Genomic DNA, 18,161 nt, shown 5'->3' on the forward strand with positions numbered 1-18,161 from the left:
TTACTTACACTCATCCTATAGGGGTTGCATACCATTCCTGCATATACTTGGTACGTGTATTAGTTTTAAGACTTATTGAACTTCAGCAGATAATCTTTGAGAGTTATTAGAGGAAAACAAATGATAATGGAGACACCAAAATAGCAGCAGTTTTCTATGGTGGCTCTCGACCAGTTATTCAGCAATGTCACCAACAGATGTCAGTTTAAGCTCAGAAGTGGAAAAGCAGAGAGCTCAGAGGGTCAGCTTTTTCATCAGTTCTTTTAATGTTATCACCACAATTATGTGAGAATGACCTTGCTTAGAGAAAATTATGTTATTTTCGAGATCTTTCCCCCTGTGTTGGAACTAGGCTGATGAAAGCATGGGCTTGACTTATTTATTGATTGTATTCGTTTTGTACATTCCCAATCTACTCTCTGACTTGGTGCAAATTCAGGATCTCTTAGTTAGTTTGTATATTTTGTGTCTTCAGGTATGATTTTTTCAGCTTATACCTTTATGTCAGTGCTATTATGTGCTGATAATTTGTTTCTCTAGCTACCACCGTAGCTTCAGGCAAAAGGCTGTCAGCCAACTCTGTACAGTTTATTTCTAAATTTTACTGTTTTTAGTTGAGTATGGATGAAGAATAACTCAAAGTTTATTCTTTTGATGATGAGCCCTTAACACCACCTGCCATGATAGTACTTGCTTTCTGACCAAGATCCTGAGGGAAAAAGCCACTTTATTATTAGAACTATGTTAAGATGCTTCCCAAAAAACATGGAGCAGTATTGTCTTAAAGTCTGTCCTTGGATGGCTTTGGATGCCTACATCAGGACTGTCTGATGTGCTGGTTAAAATGCAGATTCCTGGGCCTCATTCAGACTTACATGTATTGATATTGCTGGTTGTGGAGCCTGGGAATTCATATTTTTAGCAAAATCCCTCATTTTTACTCCAAGTCTTATGTGCATTATACAGTTTGAGATGATCACCCAGGATATAGTCCAAAGACACTGGAGGCTGTTGAAGTATAGGTTGTATATATGGAAAAGGTTGGAATGTTTGAATTAATTTATAATGAAGATCCTTTTTAATTGAGTGTTCACATGCCAAGGCAAGGACAAACATTCAAAATGATTTTCTGTCTCTGTTACAACTTTTTCTTTCTTTTTTTAAATTTATTTATTTGAGATGGAGTCTCACTCTGTCACCCAGGCTGGAGTCAAGTGACGCGATCTTGGCTCACTACAACCTCCGCCTCCCAGATTCAAGTAATTCTCTTGCCTCAGCCTCCCGAGTAGCTGGGACTACAGGCATGTGCCACCATGCCCAGTTAATTTTTGTATTTTTAGTAGAGACAGGGTTTTGTCATGTTTGCCAGGCTGGTCTCAAACTCCTGAACTCAGGTGATCCGCCCACCTTGGCCTCTCAAAGTGCTGGGATTATAGGCGTGAGCCACCGTGCTCGTCTCTATTACAACTTTTTATTACAACTTCTTTATTTTGACTTTATTTTTACAAATTATTTATTTATTTTTTTTGAGATGGAGTTTCGCTCTTGTCACCCAGGCTGGAGTGCAATGGTGCAATCTCAGCTCACTGCAACCTCCGCCTCCCAGGTTCAAGTGATTCTCCTGCCTCAGCCTCCTGAGTAGCTGGGATTACAGGCACTTGCCACCACACCCGGCCAATTTTGTATTTTTAGCAGAGACAGGGTTTCACCATGTTGGTCAGGCTGGTCTCGAATTCTTGACCTCAGGTGATCCACCTGCCTCGGCCTCCCAAAGTGTTGGGATTACAGGCATGAGCCACCACGTCCGGCCGACTTTTATTTTATTTTTTTGAGACAGGGTCTTGCTCTGTCACCCAAGCTGGAGTGTGGTGGCATGATCATAGCGCACTGCAGCCTCGACCTCCTGGACTCAAATGATCCTCCTGCCTCGGCCTCGTGTATAGCTGGGATTACAGGCAGTTGCCACCATGCCAGGCTAATTTTTAATTGTTTTGTGAAGATGGGGATTTCACTGTGTTGCCCAGACTGGTCTTGAACTCCTGGCCTCAAGTGATCTTCCTGCCTTGGCCTTCCAAAGTGTTGGGATTACAGGCATAAGCCACTATGCATGGCCTGTAACTTCTTTAAATGGCTATAATTAAACAGTTGGTCCTTTTAAGATTGGGCAATGGACGAATGGCAAATCGCATTTTTAAAAGAGGAGGGATTTAAAAAAAAACAGGAAAGATTGGGGCATTTGTCTCTAAAGGACTGTGGGCTCATTTAAGAAGTTTAGTGGTCATTCTTACCATCTTTGTGGTTTTTCCTGCCTGCATGGGATGCAGATTTTCTGTCTCAGGTGGGATTGATCAATCCCTTGGAGGAATGTGTCTACTTTTTAATTGTGTTTAGGAGAGCTGACTGTATACAGTAGTTTTGTGAAAGAACAACATGAACCCATAGTAGAGCTAAATTCTTTTTTATTTTTTAAAAACTTTAGGTGGTTTCATGGACACCTCTCTGGGAAAGAAGCAGAGAAATTATTAACTGAAAAAGGAAAACATGGTAGTTTTCTTGTACGAGAGAGCCAGAGCCACCCTGGAGATTTTGTTCTTTCTGTGCGCACTGGTGATGACAAAGGGGAGAGCAATGACGGCAAGTCTAAAGTGACCCATGTTATGATTCGCTGTCAGGTAAATCTCCAGTTGAAAAATGGGTCTGGCAAGATGTTATCTTTGGGTGATTTTTCTGCTGACAGAAGACAGACACCATTACGTTGAAAGTCAGATTGTCTTTTATTTATTTATTTATTTATTTATTTATTTTTCGAGATAGAGGGTCTTGCTCTATCACCTACAGATGGGGTTTCACCACGTTGGGTCTGGTGACCCAAATCTTTGGGTGATTTTTCTGCTGGAAGAGGACAAACACCATTACATTCAAAGTCAGATTTTCTGTTTTTTTTTTTTTTTAATATTCATTTGTTTATTCATTTGAGACTGGGTCTTGCTCTGTCACGCAGGCTGGAGTGCAACCTCCCTGGGCTCAGTTGATCTTCCCTCAGCCTCTTGAGTAGCTGGGACTACAGGTGTGTGCCACCATGCCCAGCTAGTGTTTGTATTTTTTGTGGAGATGGTGTTTTGCCGCATTGCCCAGTGTGGTCTTGAACTAGCGCTCAAGAGGCCTGCCTCCTTCAACCTCTCAAAGTGTTAGGATTACAGATGTGAACTACTGTGCCTGATCCAAAGTCAGATTTTCTTTGCTTACTTAGTCAAGTTCGTCTATGCTTTTATTATACTTAATATATTAGTATAGTTACTGTATTAGTATATTAGCATATTTAATATATTATTATACTTATCATACTTGAGTATATTGAGTATATTTACACTTTTAGTATATTTGTATACACACACCACATTTTTATTATTTATCTTTTTTTTGAGACAGAGTCTCCCTCTGTCTCCCAGGCTGAAGCACAGTTGGCTCACTGCAACCTCTGCCTCTTGGGCTCAAGTGATTCTCGTGCCTCACCCTCCTGAGTAGCAGGGATTACAGGTGTCCACCACCAAGCCTGGCTAATTTTTGTATTTTTAGTGGATATGGGGTTTTACCATGTTGGCCAGGCTGGTCTCGAACTCCTGACCTCAAATGATCTGCCCGCCTTGGCCTCCCAAAGTGCTGGAATTACTGGCGTGAGCCACTGCACCCAGCCTATTATCTGTCTTTTGATGGACATTTAAGTTGTCTCCATATACTAGCTATTGTGAATAATGCTGCAGTGAACATGAGAGTGCTTGAAAACACTAATGTAACATAAAGGTAACAAATAATAAATGTCATGTGTTTATCTTGAAAGGAACTGAAATACGACGTTGGTGGAGGAGAACGGTTTGATTCTTTGACAGATCTTGTGGAACATTATAAGAAAAATCCTATGGTGGAAACATTGGGTACAGTACTACAACTCAAGCAGGTGAGCGGATTGGAAAGCTCAAGCTTTCTCCTTAAAAACTTAAAACAAATCCTAATAGAGAATTTTGCAAACATACAGAGGTAGACAGAATAATATCATCAGCCTCCATGTACCCATTGCAGCTTCAACTATCAAATCTTTTTTTTTTTTTTTTTTTTTTGAGACAGTCTTACTCTGTCACCCAGTCTGGAGTACAGTGTTGCAATCTTGGCTCACTACAACCTCTGCTTCCTGGGTTCAAGCGATTCTCCTGCCTCAGCCTCCCGAGTAGCTGGGACTACAGGTGCCCACCACCATGCCCGGCTAGTTTTTGTGTTTTTAATAGAGACGGGGTTTCACCATGTTGGCCTGGCTGGTCTTGAATTCCCGACCTCAGGTTATCTGCCCGCCTTGTCCTCCCGAAGTTTTGGGATTACAGGCGTGAGCTACCACGCCCGGCCCTAAATCTTTTCTTATTATGATTCCACTCACTGACTGCCTGCTATAGTACTTGGAAACATATTCCAGATTTATATTATTCCCACATTTATCTGTAAAAGGCATTACAGAGGTTCTTTTTTTTTTTTTTTTGAGATGGAGTTTTGCTCTGTCGCCCAGGCTGGAGTGCAGTGGCGTGTTCTTGACTCACTGCAACCTCTGCGTCCCGGGTTCAAGAGCTTCTCCTGCCTCAGCCTCCTGAGTAGCTGGGATTATAGGTGGTGCCACTACACCCAGCTAATTTTTGTATTTTTAGTAGAGATGGGGTTTCACCATGTTAGCCAGGCTGGTCTTGAACTCCTGACCTCAAGTGATCTGCCTGCCTCAGCCTCTCAAAGTGCTGGGATTATAGGCATGAGCCACTGCGTCTGGCCTAAGGCTGTACAGAGTTTTAAAGCAAGTTTTCATTATAGATCCACTTCTGGTTACCTTTAGGTAACCTCACTTATTCACTTTGGCATTGTTGCTATTTCAAATTTCACCTTTATGATAGTGGAAAGTGATATAATCTCTCTAAATAATGTGGTCTATTCATAAAGAAAAATAGGCTTGAATTTATATCAGCAGAGTAAAGTGTATGTGAAGACTGAAGAAAGATACATTTTCTGGCTGAACAGAAAACACGGTGAAACGATTTGAAAACTTTTATTGTGAATTACAGGGTCCTATGAACCCTCTGTCCGTGCCTTTATGAATATCAACATAGACATGTTTTTTTTTTTTTGCATTAACACCGTTTTCTGTAATATTTTCTTTATTTTACATCAACTGCTGTACTCGATCAGCCCCTTAACACGACTCGTATAAATGCTGCTGAAATAGAAAGCAGAGTTCGAGAACTAAGCAAATTAGCTGAGACCACAGATAAAGTCAAACAAGGCTTTTGGGAAGAATTTGAGGTAAGTTATTAAAAAACTGTTTTTACGTGAGTTGTTATATCCTATTTTTAGTGGAGGAGAAGTTGCTCTTGTGTTTGGAATTGGACCTGAGAGACTTGAAACTGACGTCCTTTTTTAATTCGGCCATTGATTGACACGGAGCAAGTTGCTGAGAGGGCTTCTTCGAAACAGAAGAGCATTGTGTTCTGAGGGAAGGGAGTTGGCAGTGAGTAGTCAATGGATGTGCCAGCCGCTCCATTTGGCTCTTTTGGTTTGGACTGGTGGCAAAATCTCAGAGAAACAAAAGGATCTAATTTCTTCGAAAGATTTCCAGCACGCACTGGGGTCTTTAGAAACAATCTATAGCCTTAGTGCAGCAAATGAGTATGAGTAAAAGAGAAACACCTTGTGGTGGCTTTTTTTTTTTTTTTGAGACAGGGTCTTGCTCTGTCGCCGAAGCTGGAGTGTAGTGGCGTGATCTCGGTTTACTGCAGCCCCGTCCTCCCTGGGCTCAAGTGATCTTCCCATCTCAGCCTACTGAGTAGCTGGGACTATAGGCACATGCCCCTATGCCCGGCTAATTTTTGTATTTTTGGTAGAGATGAGGTTTTGCAGTGTTGCCCAGGCTGGTCTTGAACTCTTGGGCTCAAGTGATCCTCCTACTTAAGCTTCCCGAGTAGCTGGGACTACAGGCACACGATACCATGCCCATCTAATTTTTGTATTTTTTTGTAGAGATGGGGTTTTGCAGTGTTGCCCAGGCTGGTCTTGAACTCTTGGGCTCAAGTGATCCTCCAGCTTTGACGTGCCAAATGTGGTGGCTTTAATTTCAGAGTTCAAATTGATAACTCTGGTAAGTTAAGTGAACTGATTTCTTTTTTTTTTAAATTATTTTTGTTGATTATACTTTAAGTTCTGGGATATATGTGCAGAACGTGCAGGTTTGTACATAGGTATACATGTGCCATCATGGTTTGCTGCACACATTAACCCATCATCTAGGTTTTAAGCCCTGCATGCATTAGGTGTTTGTCCTAATGCTCTCCCTCCCCTTTAATGCATCAGTGAAAAAGTGATGATAGGCTGGGCGTGGTGGCTCACTCCTGTAATCTCAGCACTTTGAGAGGGTGAGGCAGGTGGACCACTTGAATCCAGGAGTTTGCCCCCATCCCCAGACAGTGTGTGTGATGTTCCCCTCCCTGTGTCCATGTGTTCTCATTGTTTGGTTTTCTGTTCCTGTGTTAGTTTGCTGAGAATGATTGTTTCCAGCTTCATCCATGACCCTGCAAAGGACATGAACTCATTCTTTTTTTATGGCTGCATAGTATTCCATGGTGTGTATGTGCCACATTTTCTTTATCTGGTCTATCATTGATGGGCATTTGGGTTGGTTCCAAGTCTTTGCTATTGTAAATAGTGCTGCAATAAACATACGTGTGCATATGTCTTTATAGTAGAATGATTTATAATCCTTTGGGTATATACCCAGTAATGGGATTGCTGGGTCAAATGGTATTTCTGGTTCTAGATCCTTGAGGAGTCACCACACTGTTTTCCACAATGGTTCAACTAATTTACACTCCCACCAACAGTGTAAAAGCATTCCTATTTCTCCACATCTTCTCCAGCATCTGTTGTTTCCTGACTTTAAGTGAACTGATCTCTTTCCTGAAACTAACTTGGGTTGGAGAATGTCCCTGATGGGAATGTGCTGTGTTCCCATTGCACTCTTCTATATCACTTACCCATTGACAATGTGATCTCTTTCATTTTCTCCTCATCCATTTGACAGAAAACTTCAAAAACAAGGATTCTGGCATATTTACCTTTGCAGTTGTCCCCAGCATGTAGCACGGTGCCTAGTACACAGAAGAAACTCCATAAATGTTTGTTGAATGAGATTTACATTTAACTCATGTTTACATCATTTTATTTTCCTGTTCTGTTTTATGGGAATGATTATTCTATGCTTTTTGAGGACTACAATTTATAAATATTTGTGGATTGAATGAATAAGTGAATACTGGGCAAATAAAGTCCTTTTAGCCAGAGTATGTCTGAACAACTTGCTGAGATAGATATGATTTCCCATTTTCCAGCTGAGGGGCCTAAGGGAGGTTAAGTAAATTATTCAACCTTCATACCACAGTTTTTGTTTTGTTTTGTTTTGTTTTGTTTTTTTTCCTCCTGAGACAGAGTCTCACTTTGCTGCCATACTGGAGTACAGTGGTGCAATCATAGCTCACTGCAGCGTCCAACTTCTGGGCTCACGCCATCCTCCCACCTCAGCCTCCTGAGTAGCTGGTACTACAGGTGTGCACCACCATAGCCGGCTAATTTTTCATTTTTTGTAGATATAGGGTCTCACTGTGTTACTCAGGTTGGTCTTGAACTTCTGAGCTCAAACAATTCTCCTGTCTTGGCCTCTCAAAGTGTTGGGATTACAGGTGTGAGCCACTGTGCCCGGCCCATACCACAGATATTGATTGAATTCCAGCAGTGGGGAGGAGTGTGGAATAGAACATTCTCAGTCCTTGCTCAACATTGCTGAACAGAGACTTGAATTTGAGTTTATTCCCTCATCCCAGGCTTCGCGTTAGGCTCTGAAGACACTAGTGAACAAGACAGACAGGGTTACTGCCTTTAAAGGGAGCTTTTAGTTGAGAGAAGGAAAACAGTGATGAAAAGCATCAGTGAAAAAGTGATGATAGGCTGGGCGTAGTGGCTACTCCTGTAATCTCAGCACTTTTAGAGGGTGAGGCAGGCAGCTCACTTGATTCCAGGAGTTTGAGACCAGGCTGGGCAACATGGTAAAACCCCGTCTCTACAAAAAATACAAAAAGTAGCTGGGTGTGGTGGTGCGCACCCACAGTCCCAGCTACTCTGGGGGTTGAGGTGGGAGGATTGCTCGAGCCTGGGAGATTGAGGCTGCAGTGAGCTGAGATCACGTCACTGCTCTCCAGCCTGAGCAACAGAGCCAGAACCTGTCCCAAAAGAAAAAAAAAATTGATGATAAACATAGAGACAGAATTTTGAAATCTCAGCCTCACTGTTGCCTTCCTTGTCCCCTGCCTGCCTAAATAATAAAAGGCAGCATTTCAGCAGTTATTCATTTCATTACTTTCACTTCATTTCACCTTCATAAAGCCTCATGAGGTAAGATGGGAAGATACAGAAGTTTTAGAAACCGCTCATCAAAAGTGAATGGAAAGCCGATTGTTCCAAAACTTTTTAGTGTGGAAAATTTCTATTATATGCAAAAGTAGAGAGAATGGGATAGTTATAGCAGTATACCTGACACCCAGCATTAACAACTGTTGATAATATGGCCAATCTTTTTCGACTCTGCCCCACTCACTTCCCCAGCCCTGACTTGTCTTGAAGCAAATACTTTTTTTTTTTTTTTGAGATAGAGTTTGTTTTGTTTTGTTTTTTGTTTTTGAGATGGAGTCTCACTCTGTCCCCCAAGCTGGAGTGCTGTGGCTTGATCTTGGCTCACTACAACCTCCGCCTCCTGGGTTCAAGTGATTCTTGTGCCTCAGCCTCCTGAGTAACTGGGATTACAGGTGTGTACCACCATGCCCAGCTAATTTTTGTATTTTTAGTAGGGACAGGGTTTTCACTATGTTGGCCACGCTGGTCTCAAACTCCTGACCTCAGGTGATCCGCCTGACTTGGCCTCCCAAAGTGCTGGGATTGTAGGTGTGAGCCACTGTTCCCGGCCTTGAAGCAAATCTTAACACATCATTTCGTCTGTAACTATTTTATTTCAAAAAATTATAACCTGAATAGCATTATCATATCTAAAACTATTAACAGTATTTCCTTAATATTAACACATATCAGTCACATTTTCCTGATTGCTACACACACACACACACACACACACACACACACACTTGCAATTTGTGTTTTTTTCTTTTTAGATGGATCTCACTCTGTTGCCCAGGCTGGAGTGCAATGGTGCATTCTCAGCTCACTGCAACCTCCACCTCCTGGGCTCAACTGATTCTCTTGCCTCAGCCTCCTGAGTAGCTGGGACTACAGGTGCCCACCACCTCACCTGGCTAGTTTTTGTATTTTTAGTAGAGGTGGGGTTTCACCATGTTGGCCAGGTTGGTCTCAAACTTCCGACCTCAGGTGATCCACCCACCTTGGCCTCCCAAAGTGCTGGGATTATAGGCATGAGCCACTGTGCCCAGCAGCAATTTGTTTGAATTGGGAGTGCTTTCTTCCACCTTGATTATGAAAAAATTTCAAATGTGTATAAAACAGATTCATATAAAGGATCCTGATATGCCATTATCAGCTTTATCAATTATCCCTGACATCATATTTTTTATTTATAAATATTTCAATATTTGTGGAATCCTTAAAAATGCATCACATAACCCAACATTGTTCATATTATACCAATTGTCTTATAATTTAAAAATATTTTGTTCAATAGTTTTTCAGATAAGCTTCACACACTGTGGTTGGCTAAGTCTCATAATATTTCTGTTGTAAAAATCTGAAGTCTGGGCGTGGTGGCACACGGCTGTCATTCCAGCACTTTGGGAGGCTGAGGTGGGCGGATCACGAGGTCAAGAGATCGAGACCATCCTGGCCAACATGGTGAAACCCGGTCTCTACTAAAAATACAAAAATTAGCTGGGCGTGGTAGTGCGTGCCTGTAGTCCCAGCTACTCGGGAGGCTGAGGCAGGAGAATCGCTTGAACCCAGAAGGTGGCAGTTGCAGTGAGCCGAGATCGCGCCACTGCACTCCAGCCTAGAGACAGAGTGAGGCTCCATCTCAAAACGAAACAAAACAAAACAATCTTAAGTCTCTTAGAATACTTTGATGCCCCTTCCATCTCTCTTTTTCTGTCTTCCTTCCCCCTCTCCCTGTCTTTTCTGCTGTTGAAGAAAGCAGATCATTTGTCCTGAGAGTTACTTATAGTCTGAATTTTGCTGAATGCCTCTCTGTGGTGGACTTAAGCATGTATCCATCCCTTATATTTCTTGTAAGTTGATATATCTAGAGACTTCATTGGATACAAGTTTTCTTTGGCAAGATAGCATGTATGGTGGTGTATCAGGAGGTGTTTATGTCCTGTTGTTTCTTCTCTGATTTTCTTAGCAGCTCCTGATCATTATTACTTAGATCCATTAATTCATAAGGGACTATATGGTAGTGATATTGTAATTTTATCATTCTTCTTCATTTGTTAGGTTGGCATATTTCTATAAAAAGCTTTTCATCGCCGAGGGTTGATTTTTTCCTTCTTACTAAGCAGTTTTCTTTTCTTTTTCTTTTTTTTTTTTTTTGAGGTAGGTCTCACTGTGTTGCTCAGGCTGGTGTGCAGTGGCGCAAACACACAGTTGCGAACTCTTGGGCTGAGGTGATCCTCCTGCCTCAGTTTCCTGTGTAGTTGGGACCACAGGTGCATGCCACCATGCCTGGCTAATTTTTTGATTTTTTTGTAGAGATGAAGTCTCACTTTATTTCCCAGGCTGGTCTTGAATGTCTGGGCTCAAGCAATCTTTCTACCTCAGCCTCCTGAGTAGCTGGGACTACAGGCACATACCACCATGCCCAGCTAATGTTTTTATTTTTATTTTTAGTAGAGATGTGGTCGTATTATGTTGCTCAGGATGGTCTTGAACTGCAGAGCTCAAGTGATCCTCCTGCCTCAGCCTCCCAGTGTGCTGGGATTATAGGTGTACTACAGGCAAGAGCCAATGAGCCTGGTCAGGTTTTTTTTTCCTGATTTGAAATCTGTTATGGGTTCAATTGATACTTCCAAATCAAACTCAGGGTTTCAGGATTTTTACTAACCTCATTGATCTTACCCGTATCTCCTTTCTCTAATGCCAAAAATCCTACTTCTTGAAGCCATAATAAGATTATTCATTTGTTTTATCCCACATTACAAACAACAATCTTAGAATAATGACTTCCCAATAATATGATTACTGAAAACAGTTTAATTTTTTTTGCACTTTTCAAAAAAATCCTTCAGAGATGTGTAGTCAAGTTACTATATTCTGCTGGGCACAGTGGCTCACGCCTATAATCCCAGTACTTTGGGAGGCCAAGAAGGGAGGATCGCTGGACCTCAGGAGTTTGAGACCAGCTGGGGCAATATAGTGAGACCCTGTCTCTACAAAAGAAAATTAAAAATTAACCAGACATGGTGGCATGTCCCTATAGTCCCAGCTATTGAGAGGCTGTGGCGAGAGTAGGCTTAAGCCCAGGAGTTTGAAGCTGCAGTGAGATACGATTGTGACACTGTACTCTAGGGTGACAGAGCAGGGACCCTGTTTTTAAAAAAAAAAAATGAAAAAACTTCCTGTGCCTTAGACTCATTTGTAATCGTCCTTCTCTCTGTGTGGCTATATGCTAACTGGGTATATGGTTAGTTTATTTGTTTCATTTAAAAAATTTCTTTCTGTTAAGTTTTATTTATAATTACACAAATATTGGCTTTGATAGTCAAATTGAAAAAACAAAGTGTATTCAAAGAAGTCTACCTTCTATCCTTGTCCTTTCCTATGTTTTAGCCATAGTATAAAAAGTTATGGTTTATCATTATATTTCAAAAATATAAGAAGATATTCCCATATCCCACTTTTTCTTAAACAGTAGCATAACTTTACATACTTTTTTCTAACCTTGCTTTTTTAAATATCCTGGACATCCTGGATATCCATAATAGTGTCTAGAGATAGTCTTCATTCTTTTTTTACTGTATAGTAATCCACTGTGTACTTGTACCATAGTTTATTCAACCTATTGATGGGCATTTGGGTAGTTTCCAAATGTATCACAGAGAGGATTACAGTGAATAGCCTTGTGTATGCATCCTGCTTTACTTTTGCTGACTACTGGTAATATTAACATTTTTTATGTTCTGTATTTAAAAAATGGTGGTTATTATTCATCTATAACTTTTATTATACATGACTTTGGTTAGCATGCTTTAACCTTTTAGCATAACATTTGCAAGCTACTTGTTTTAATTAAAATTTTGGTTAAATGTAAAAAATAGTGAGCTATTTTGTAATCTAGAGTCAATAGAATCTTATACTTCCTTTACAAATGATAGCTGAGTTGATCATTTGTGTAAATGACTGCGAACTTAAAAATTACAGCATTTTTTAAAATAAATTTTTTTAACATTTTAAAATTATTTAAAATAATAGATACACAAAGTAAAAAGAGAAGAAAAAAAAAAAAGAGACAGGGTCTTGCTATGTTGCCCAGGCTGGTCTCAAACTCCCAGGCTCAAGTGATCCTCCTGCCTTGGCCTCCTAAAGTGTAAGCCACCACACTTGGCAAAAATTAGTTTCTTTAAAACAAAAACATTACAGGTTATCTGGTACCATGGTAGCTTCTTTAACACTAGGTTCACTTAGAACAAAGCTTAGGAACAAATTCAGACTTTCACAAAGAGCTTGTGTGGCAATGGGGTATTTTTTGCAAATTCCATTGGTGGGGTCAAGATGTGAGTTTAGAAGGAACTCTTAGCCTGACTCTTCTGGTCATGGAAAAAGACGGTTGCTTCTAAATGCTGACCTGGTGATTTTACACTGTCACATCTCAAATTGTGGTCATCTTTTATACATTATTAACAACAAAAGGGAAAAATTGAGTTGACTTTAAGAGGAAGTGGAAAATAACAAGATCACATCTGTACTCTACAGGCTCTCCATAGAGGTCAGACTGAGGTGGTAAAATTGTTGTGCACTAAATTAGGGCATTAACGTTTCATGGAAACTGAAGCTATATCTAAATAGCTGATGGCTTGCTTTCTAGATCTCCTATATACCTGCTTCTCAAATTCAGTCTGTTTTAAAAAATTGCCCTTTGAGGTTGGAACCAGGGAAATAAGGCTGAAAACAGAATAAGCCATTATTGAAAAAATTAGGAACTTGGAAGCAGATACTCATAATCTAAATCCTCTGAAGCTAAAGTTTGATCCACAATAGCAAGGCATTATCATTTTAGTGATTGTACCTTAGTTGTTTCCTGGCAGGTGATAAATTTGGGATCACTTTCTTCTTACAGTGTGCTCTGATAGTCTTTAAAACAAACCAGAGCTCTAAATTGCAATGCTATTGGTAATTTAACTCTGATTTGTCTCTATGCCTGTCTCCTGGTGTTCTGTAAAATTCTACACGTCATTTCAGGTATCACTATCCAGAAGACGTTACTTTTGCCTTTGATGCACTTTAAAATGTGAAGTCTCTTGTGAAGCTCTTTGGTTATTTTCTCCTTTGCTGCTGAAATAAATTCAGGTTGATGATTTTCTTGTAGGATATGTTGTGTGATCTAGACATTGCAAACCCAAGTCTTTGATTTTTTTTTCCCTACAGATTGCCTGTTTCTTTTTTATTTTAATTTTTATTAGTTATTATTATTTTTGAGATGGAGTCTCACTCTGTCACCCAGGCTGGAGTGCAGAGGTGTGATAGCTCACTGCAACCTCCACCTCCCGGGTTCAAGTGATTTTTGTGCCTCAGCCACCCAGGTAGCTGGGATTACAGGCACGTACCACCACTCTCAGCTAATTTTTTTGTATTTTTAGTAGGGATGGGATTTCTCCATGTTGGCCAGGCTGATCTCAAACTCCTGACCTTAAGTGATCTTCCTGCCTTGGTCTCTGAAAGTGTTGGGATTACAGGTGTGAGCCACTGTGCCTGGCCAGTTATTAATTTTTTTAAAGAGATGGGGTCTCACTATCTTGCCCAGGCTGGAGTGCAGTGGCTCTTTACAGGCACTGTTGTAGTGCACTGCAGCCTTGAACTCCTGGGCTCAAGTGATCCTCCTGAGAGGCTGGAATTACAGGCACACGCCACTGTGTCCAACAGATTGCCCATTTGTGATCTGTGTAAATATCTCTCACTTCCTGCAGTATCTCTGCTCAAGAATGTAAAGAGATGGATAATATTTTTAGATTTGTTGAAATAAAGTTCAGTTCTGCTCAAATGAGAATGACACTAACTAAATGAAAAGGCCGGTTATAATTCTGTAATTTTGTGCCTGCAATGTGTGTGTTATTGTACACTTGAATCGGCCCTGTGCATTGTGGCGAGGTGCATATTGCACGGTTGTATTGAAAAGGTGTTTGGGCCGGGCATGGTGGCTCACACCTGTAATCCCAGCAATTTGGGAGGCTGAGGCAGCTGGATTACCTGAGGTTAGGAGTTCAAGACCAGCCTGGCCAACATGGTGAAACCCCGTCTCTACTAAAAAATACAAAAAATTAGCTGGGTGTGGTGGTGGGTGCCTGTAATACCAGCTACTAGGGAGGCTAAGGCAGGGAGAATTGCTTAAACCTGGGAGGCAGAGGTTGCAGTGAGCTGAGATTGTGCCACTGCACTCCAGCCTGAGTGTATCACAAAAAAAAAAAAAAAAGGTTTTTGCCCTCTCTCTGTGCCTGCTGCTCCCTGTTGAGTCCTATAGGCCTGAGCTGCCAGGGGGTACTGTGGGCTGAGACTGGACATTGCAACCGACTGCAAGGCACCGTGGGACCCAGGTTGTGGATGGACTGTCTCTCGGGCTTTCTTCTTTCCATTCATCTTCCTCCTCTAACTCCCCTCTGTATCCAGTATCCTTGCTCTCCATACACCTGCTTCATTCTTTTTCCTTCAGTAGATTTTTCTGCTTCTTGACTTACAAACCCTACTTCTAGCCCCTTTCAGATATTGAAACTAGCAACTTTCAGGCCTTGTACCAAAGTCTCAGAGATTCTCATTGACTCGGATGCCATCCATCTCTAGTCCAAAGAACAATGTCAAGGACATGAACATGTGGAACAAAAGTGTCTGCTGTGGACACCTTTGGGGAGAAATAGTTTTCAGTGATGAGGGTTGTAGTGAGTTGGGCAGATATCCCAAAAATATCTGCCAAAAACTATAGACACTTCTGGTTGCAGTGACTTATTCCTTCCTTCATTCAGCAAATATTGATTGAACACCGACTGTATGTCTGGTTCTATTCTAGGTTTTGGGGATGGAGCAGTGAACAAATCAGTCTTTATCTTTATGGAGTGTACAGTCAAGTGGGAGAGACAGGCAGTAAACAAAGAAACAGTTCAATATTCAATCTGTGAGATGGTGATAAGTGCTACAGAGAAAACAAACTAGTGTAAGATAAAAAGGGTGTTTTGATAGGCCTTTACTATTTAGGTCTCTTTGATAAGGTGGCATTTGAACAAAGCTCTGAAGGAAATAATGGAGCCAACCATGCATATAACCTCAGGGAGAACATTCTAGGTAGAGGGAACAGCAAGTGCAAAGGCCCCGAAGTGGGGGTTTGTTTACCTTGTTGCACAATCTGCACACAGGCCAGTACAATTGGAATGGATGGGAAATGTAAAAGAGAGAAGTTGAAAAGGCCAGGTGCAGTGGCTCATGCCTACAATCCCAGCATTTTGGGAGGCTGAAGTGGGAGGAATTTGAGATCAGCCTGGGCAACAGAGCCAGACCTCGGGCTAATTTTTGTATTTTTAGTAGAGACGGGGTTTCACCATATTGGCCAGGCTGATCTCAAACTCCTGACCTCAGGTGATCCTCCCGCCTCAGCCTCCCAAAGTGCTAGGATTACAGGTGTGAGCCATGGCCCCCAGCCGTATCTTTGTCTTAAAAAGTAATCTCTGTGCTTGGTAGGCCAAGAATTTAAAATATAAAAAATTTAAGAAAGAAAAAAAATAAGTAAAGTAACTATACAGGTTGGTCTGGCCGTAATGGTGAGTGTCATTATTTTTCTTCCCTAGGTATTTTGGCTCTGTTGCTCAGAGCAGTGCAGGCGAAATGGTCATTAGGGCGTCGTCATGGTGCCTGGGGATGCCTGGCTCAGCCAGTTTATTTTCTGTCTGCCTCTCTCCTTGGTCCTTTTCCTCCACTTTCATTCATGAAATTCTAGTCAAGAGCTAGGTCCAGTGGTTTTCAATCCAAGGGCTTTGGAAGCCTCTGGGGTCTATTTTGGTCATTGCAGTCACTGGGCTGCTGCTCCTGGCATTTAGGTTGGCAGGGGTCTGGACTGGGAAGCAGGAATGTTCAGTGGCCATAAATGTAAAGGTTGGTCTTACATTTACATAAGGGAGACAATGAAAACTTAACTCCTCCACAGTAGTGGAGTAGTGCCGTTGGGTACTCACAGTCAGTAGTGCCGTTGGGTACTCACATGTACAACATGGATCAGGACATTGACTTTCTGTGGATACCTTTTAATAGTTTATTAGATGTGTTAGGCCGTTTTGCACTGCTCTAAAGGAATATCTGAGTCTAGGTAATTTATAAAGACAAGAGGTTTAATTGGCTCATGGTTCTGAAGGCTGTACAAGCATGGCTCCAGCATCTGCTTCTGGTGAGGGCCTCAGGAAGCTTCCGGTCATAGTGGAAGGCAAAAGGAGGGCAGACGATCACATGGCTGGAGTGGTGGCAAGGGTGGGGTGGGAGCCACGCTCTTTTTTTAATTTTATTTTAATTTGAGACAGTGTCTCACTCTTTTGCCCAGCCTGGAGTGCAGTGGCGTGATCTCAGCTCACTGCAGCCTCTGCCTCCCAGGTTCAAGCAATTCTCCTGCCTCAGCCTCCTGAGTAGTTGGGACTACAGGCGCGCATCACAATGCCCAGCTGATTTTTGTATTTTTAGCAGAGACGGGGTTTCACCATGTTGGCCAGGCTGGTCTCGGACTCCTGATCTCAAGTAATCCGCCCGCCTCGGCCTCCCAAAGTGCTGGGATTACAGGCATGAGCCACTGCGCATGGCCACCACACTGTTTTAAACAACCAGATGGCACGTGAACTTAGAGCGAGAACTCACTGTGAGGATGGCACCAAAACATTCATGAAGGATCCACCACCTTCCTTTAGGCCCCACCTCCAACACTGGAGGTCATATTTCAACTTGAGATTGGAGGGGACAGACATCCAAACCATATCATTAAATTTAATAGTTTTATGCAGTTTTTTTGGCTCTAGATCTGTTTAGACTCCTGCAGTCAGGTGTCTGTAACTAGCCTCTGGTCCTTTTTGAGAGTTCACAGTTTGGTGCAAACCCTTTGGATGTATTATTTGGGAAAATGGGATATCTGGCAGCCTGTGTCCCTGCTTTACATTATCCTTTTTGCTGCCTGCCCCAAGCCTCCTCTTTAGCATCCCTGCCAAGTCCAGTGGAGAAGGATGGAGATGCGGTGACATTCAGCTTGACAGGTCATTAGCAGCTTTTGTGCCCTAGGGACTGCTGGTGGGAGGGAGGTTGTGGAAGATAAACCCTGACAGGAATGTATTCTCCTCGAGGGCAGGGTTTATTTGATATTTTTCTGGAGCTTAGAACCATAAGCCTGGTGCTGGGGAGGAAGCGCCCTTAGCATTTGGTAGCCTCTGTGGGCAGAGCATGGAAAGTCACAACTTCTGAATTGTTTGTATTTTCAGTCTCACTCTAGATGGATGGCATCTTCTGCTATGGAAAATGAAATATGTTTAGGCAACTTGAGTCCCAGGTGCAGATGAGGCTGGGCTAATTGGTGCACTAGGGAAGGAGCCGGGGGAGAGATGTGCTGTTAGCTATTATCAATCTGTGACAGCTGTCAGCTGCTGGCAGTTAGCACCCACCTGAGCCTGGGATGCAGGGGTGCCTCTCCTGTCCTCTGTGGAAGCCTCTGGACCCAGCAGCCATCTTGACTGTGCACTATTCAAGCCCCAAGTCCGCCTGGAAGAGGTGATTGAGAACTTGCTGCAGGATAAGGAAAGCACAGGACAGGTGCAGTGGCTCACGCCTGTAATCTCAGTGCTTTGGGAGGCTGAGGCCAGAGGAGGGCTGGAGTCCTTGAGTGTGAGACCAGCCTGGGCAACATAGTG

At 42.2% G+C, this 18,161-nt stretch overlaps 1 protein-coding gene across 4 annotated transcripts in view; it reads left to right on the forward strand.

Moving 5' to 3' along the window:
• The window catches only part of PTPN11 (protein tyrosine phosphatase non-receptor type 11), a 94,111-nt gene that overhangs the window by 34,840 nt on the left and 41,110 nt on the right, over positions 1–18,161 (forward strand). For all 4 annotated transcript variants that reach the window (XM_016924286.4, XM_063785017.1, XM_054663612.2 and 1 more), the window contains exons 4-6: positions 2,480–2,672; positions 3,839–3,955; positions 5,218–5,331. In XM_016924286.4, the coding sequence (XP_016779775.2) occupies positions 2,480–2,672; positions 3,839–3,955; positions 5,218–5,331 (424 nt within the window). The remainder of the gene's footprint in view (positions 1–2,479; positions 2,673–3,838; positions 3,956–5,217; positions 5,332–18,161) is intronic.

Source organism: Pan troglodytes, chromosome 10 (assembly GCF_028858775.2).
Source record: "Pan troglodytes isolate AG18354 chromosome 10, NHGRI_mPanTro3-v2.0_pri, whole genome shotgun sequence".
NCBI classification, from domain to species: domain Eukaryota; kingdom Metazoa; phylum Chordata; class Mammalia; order Primates; family Hominidae; genus Pan; species Pan troglodytes.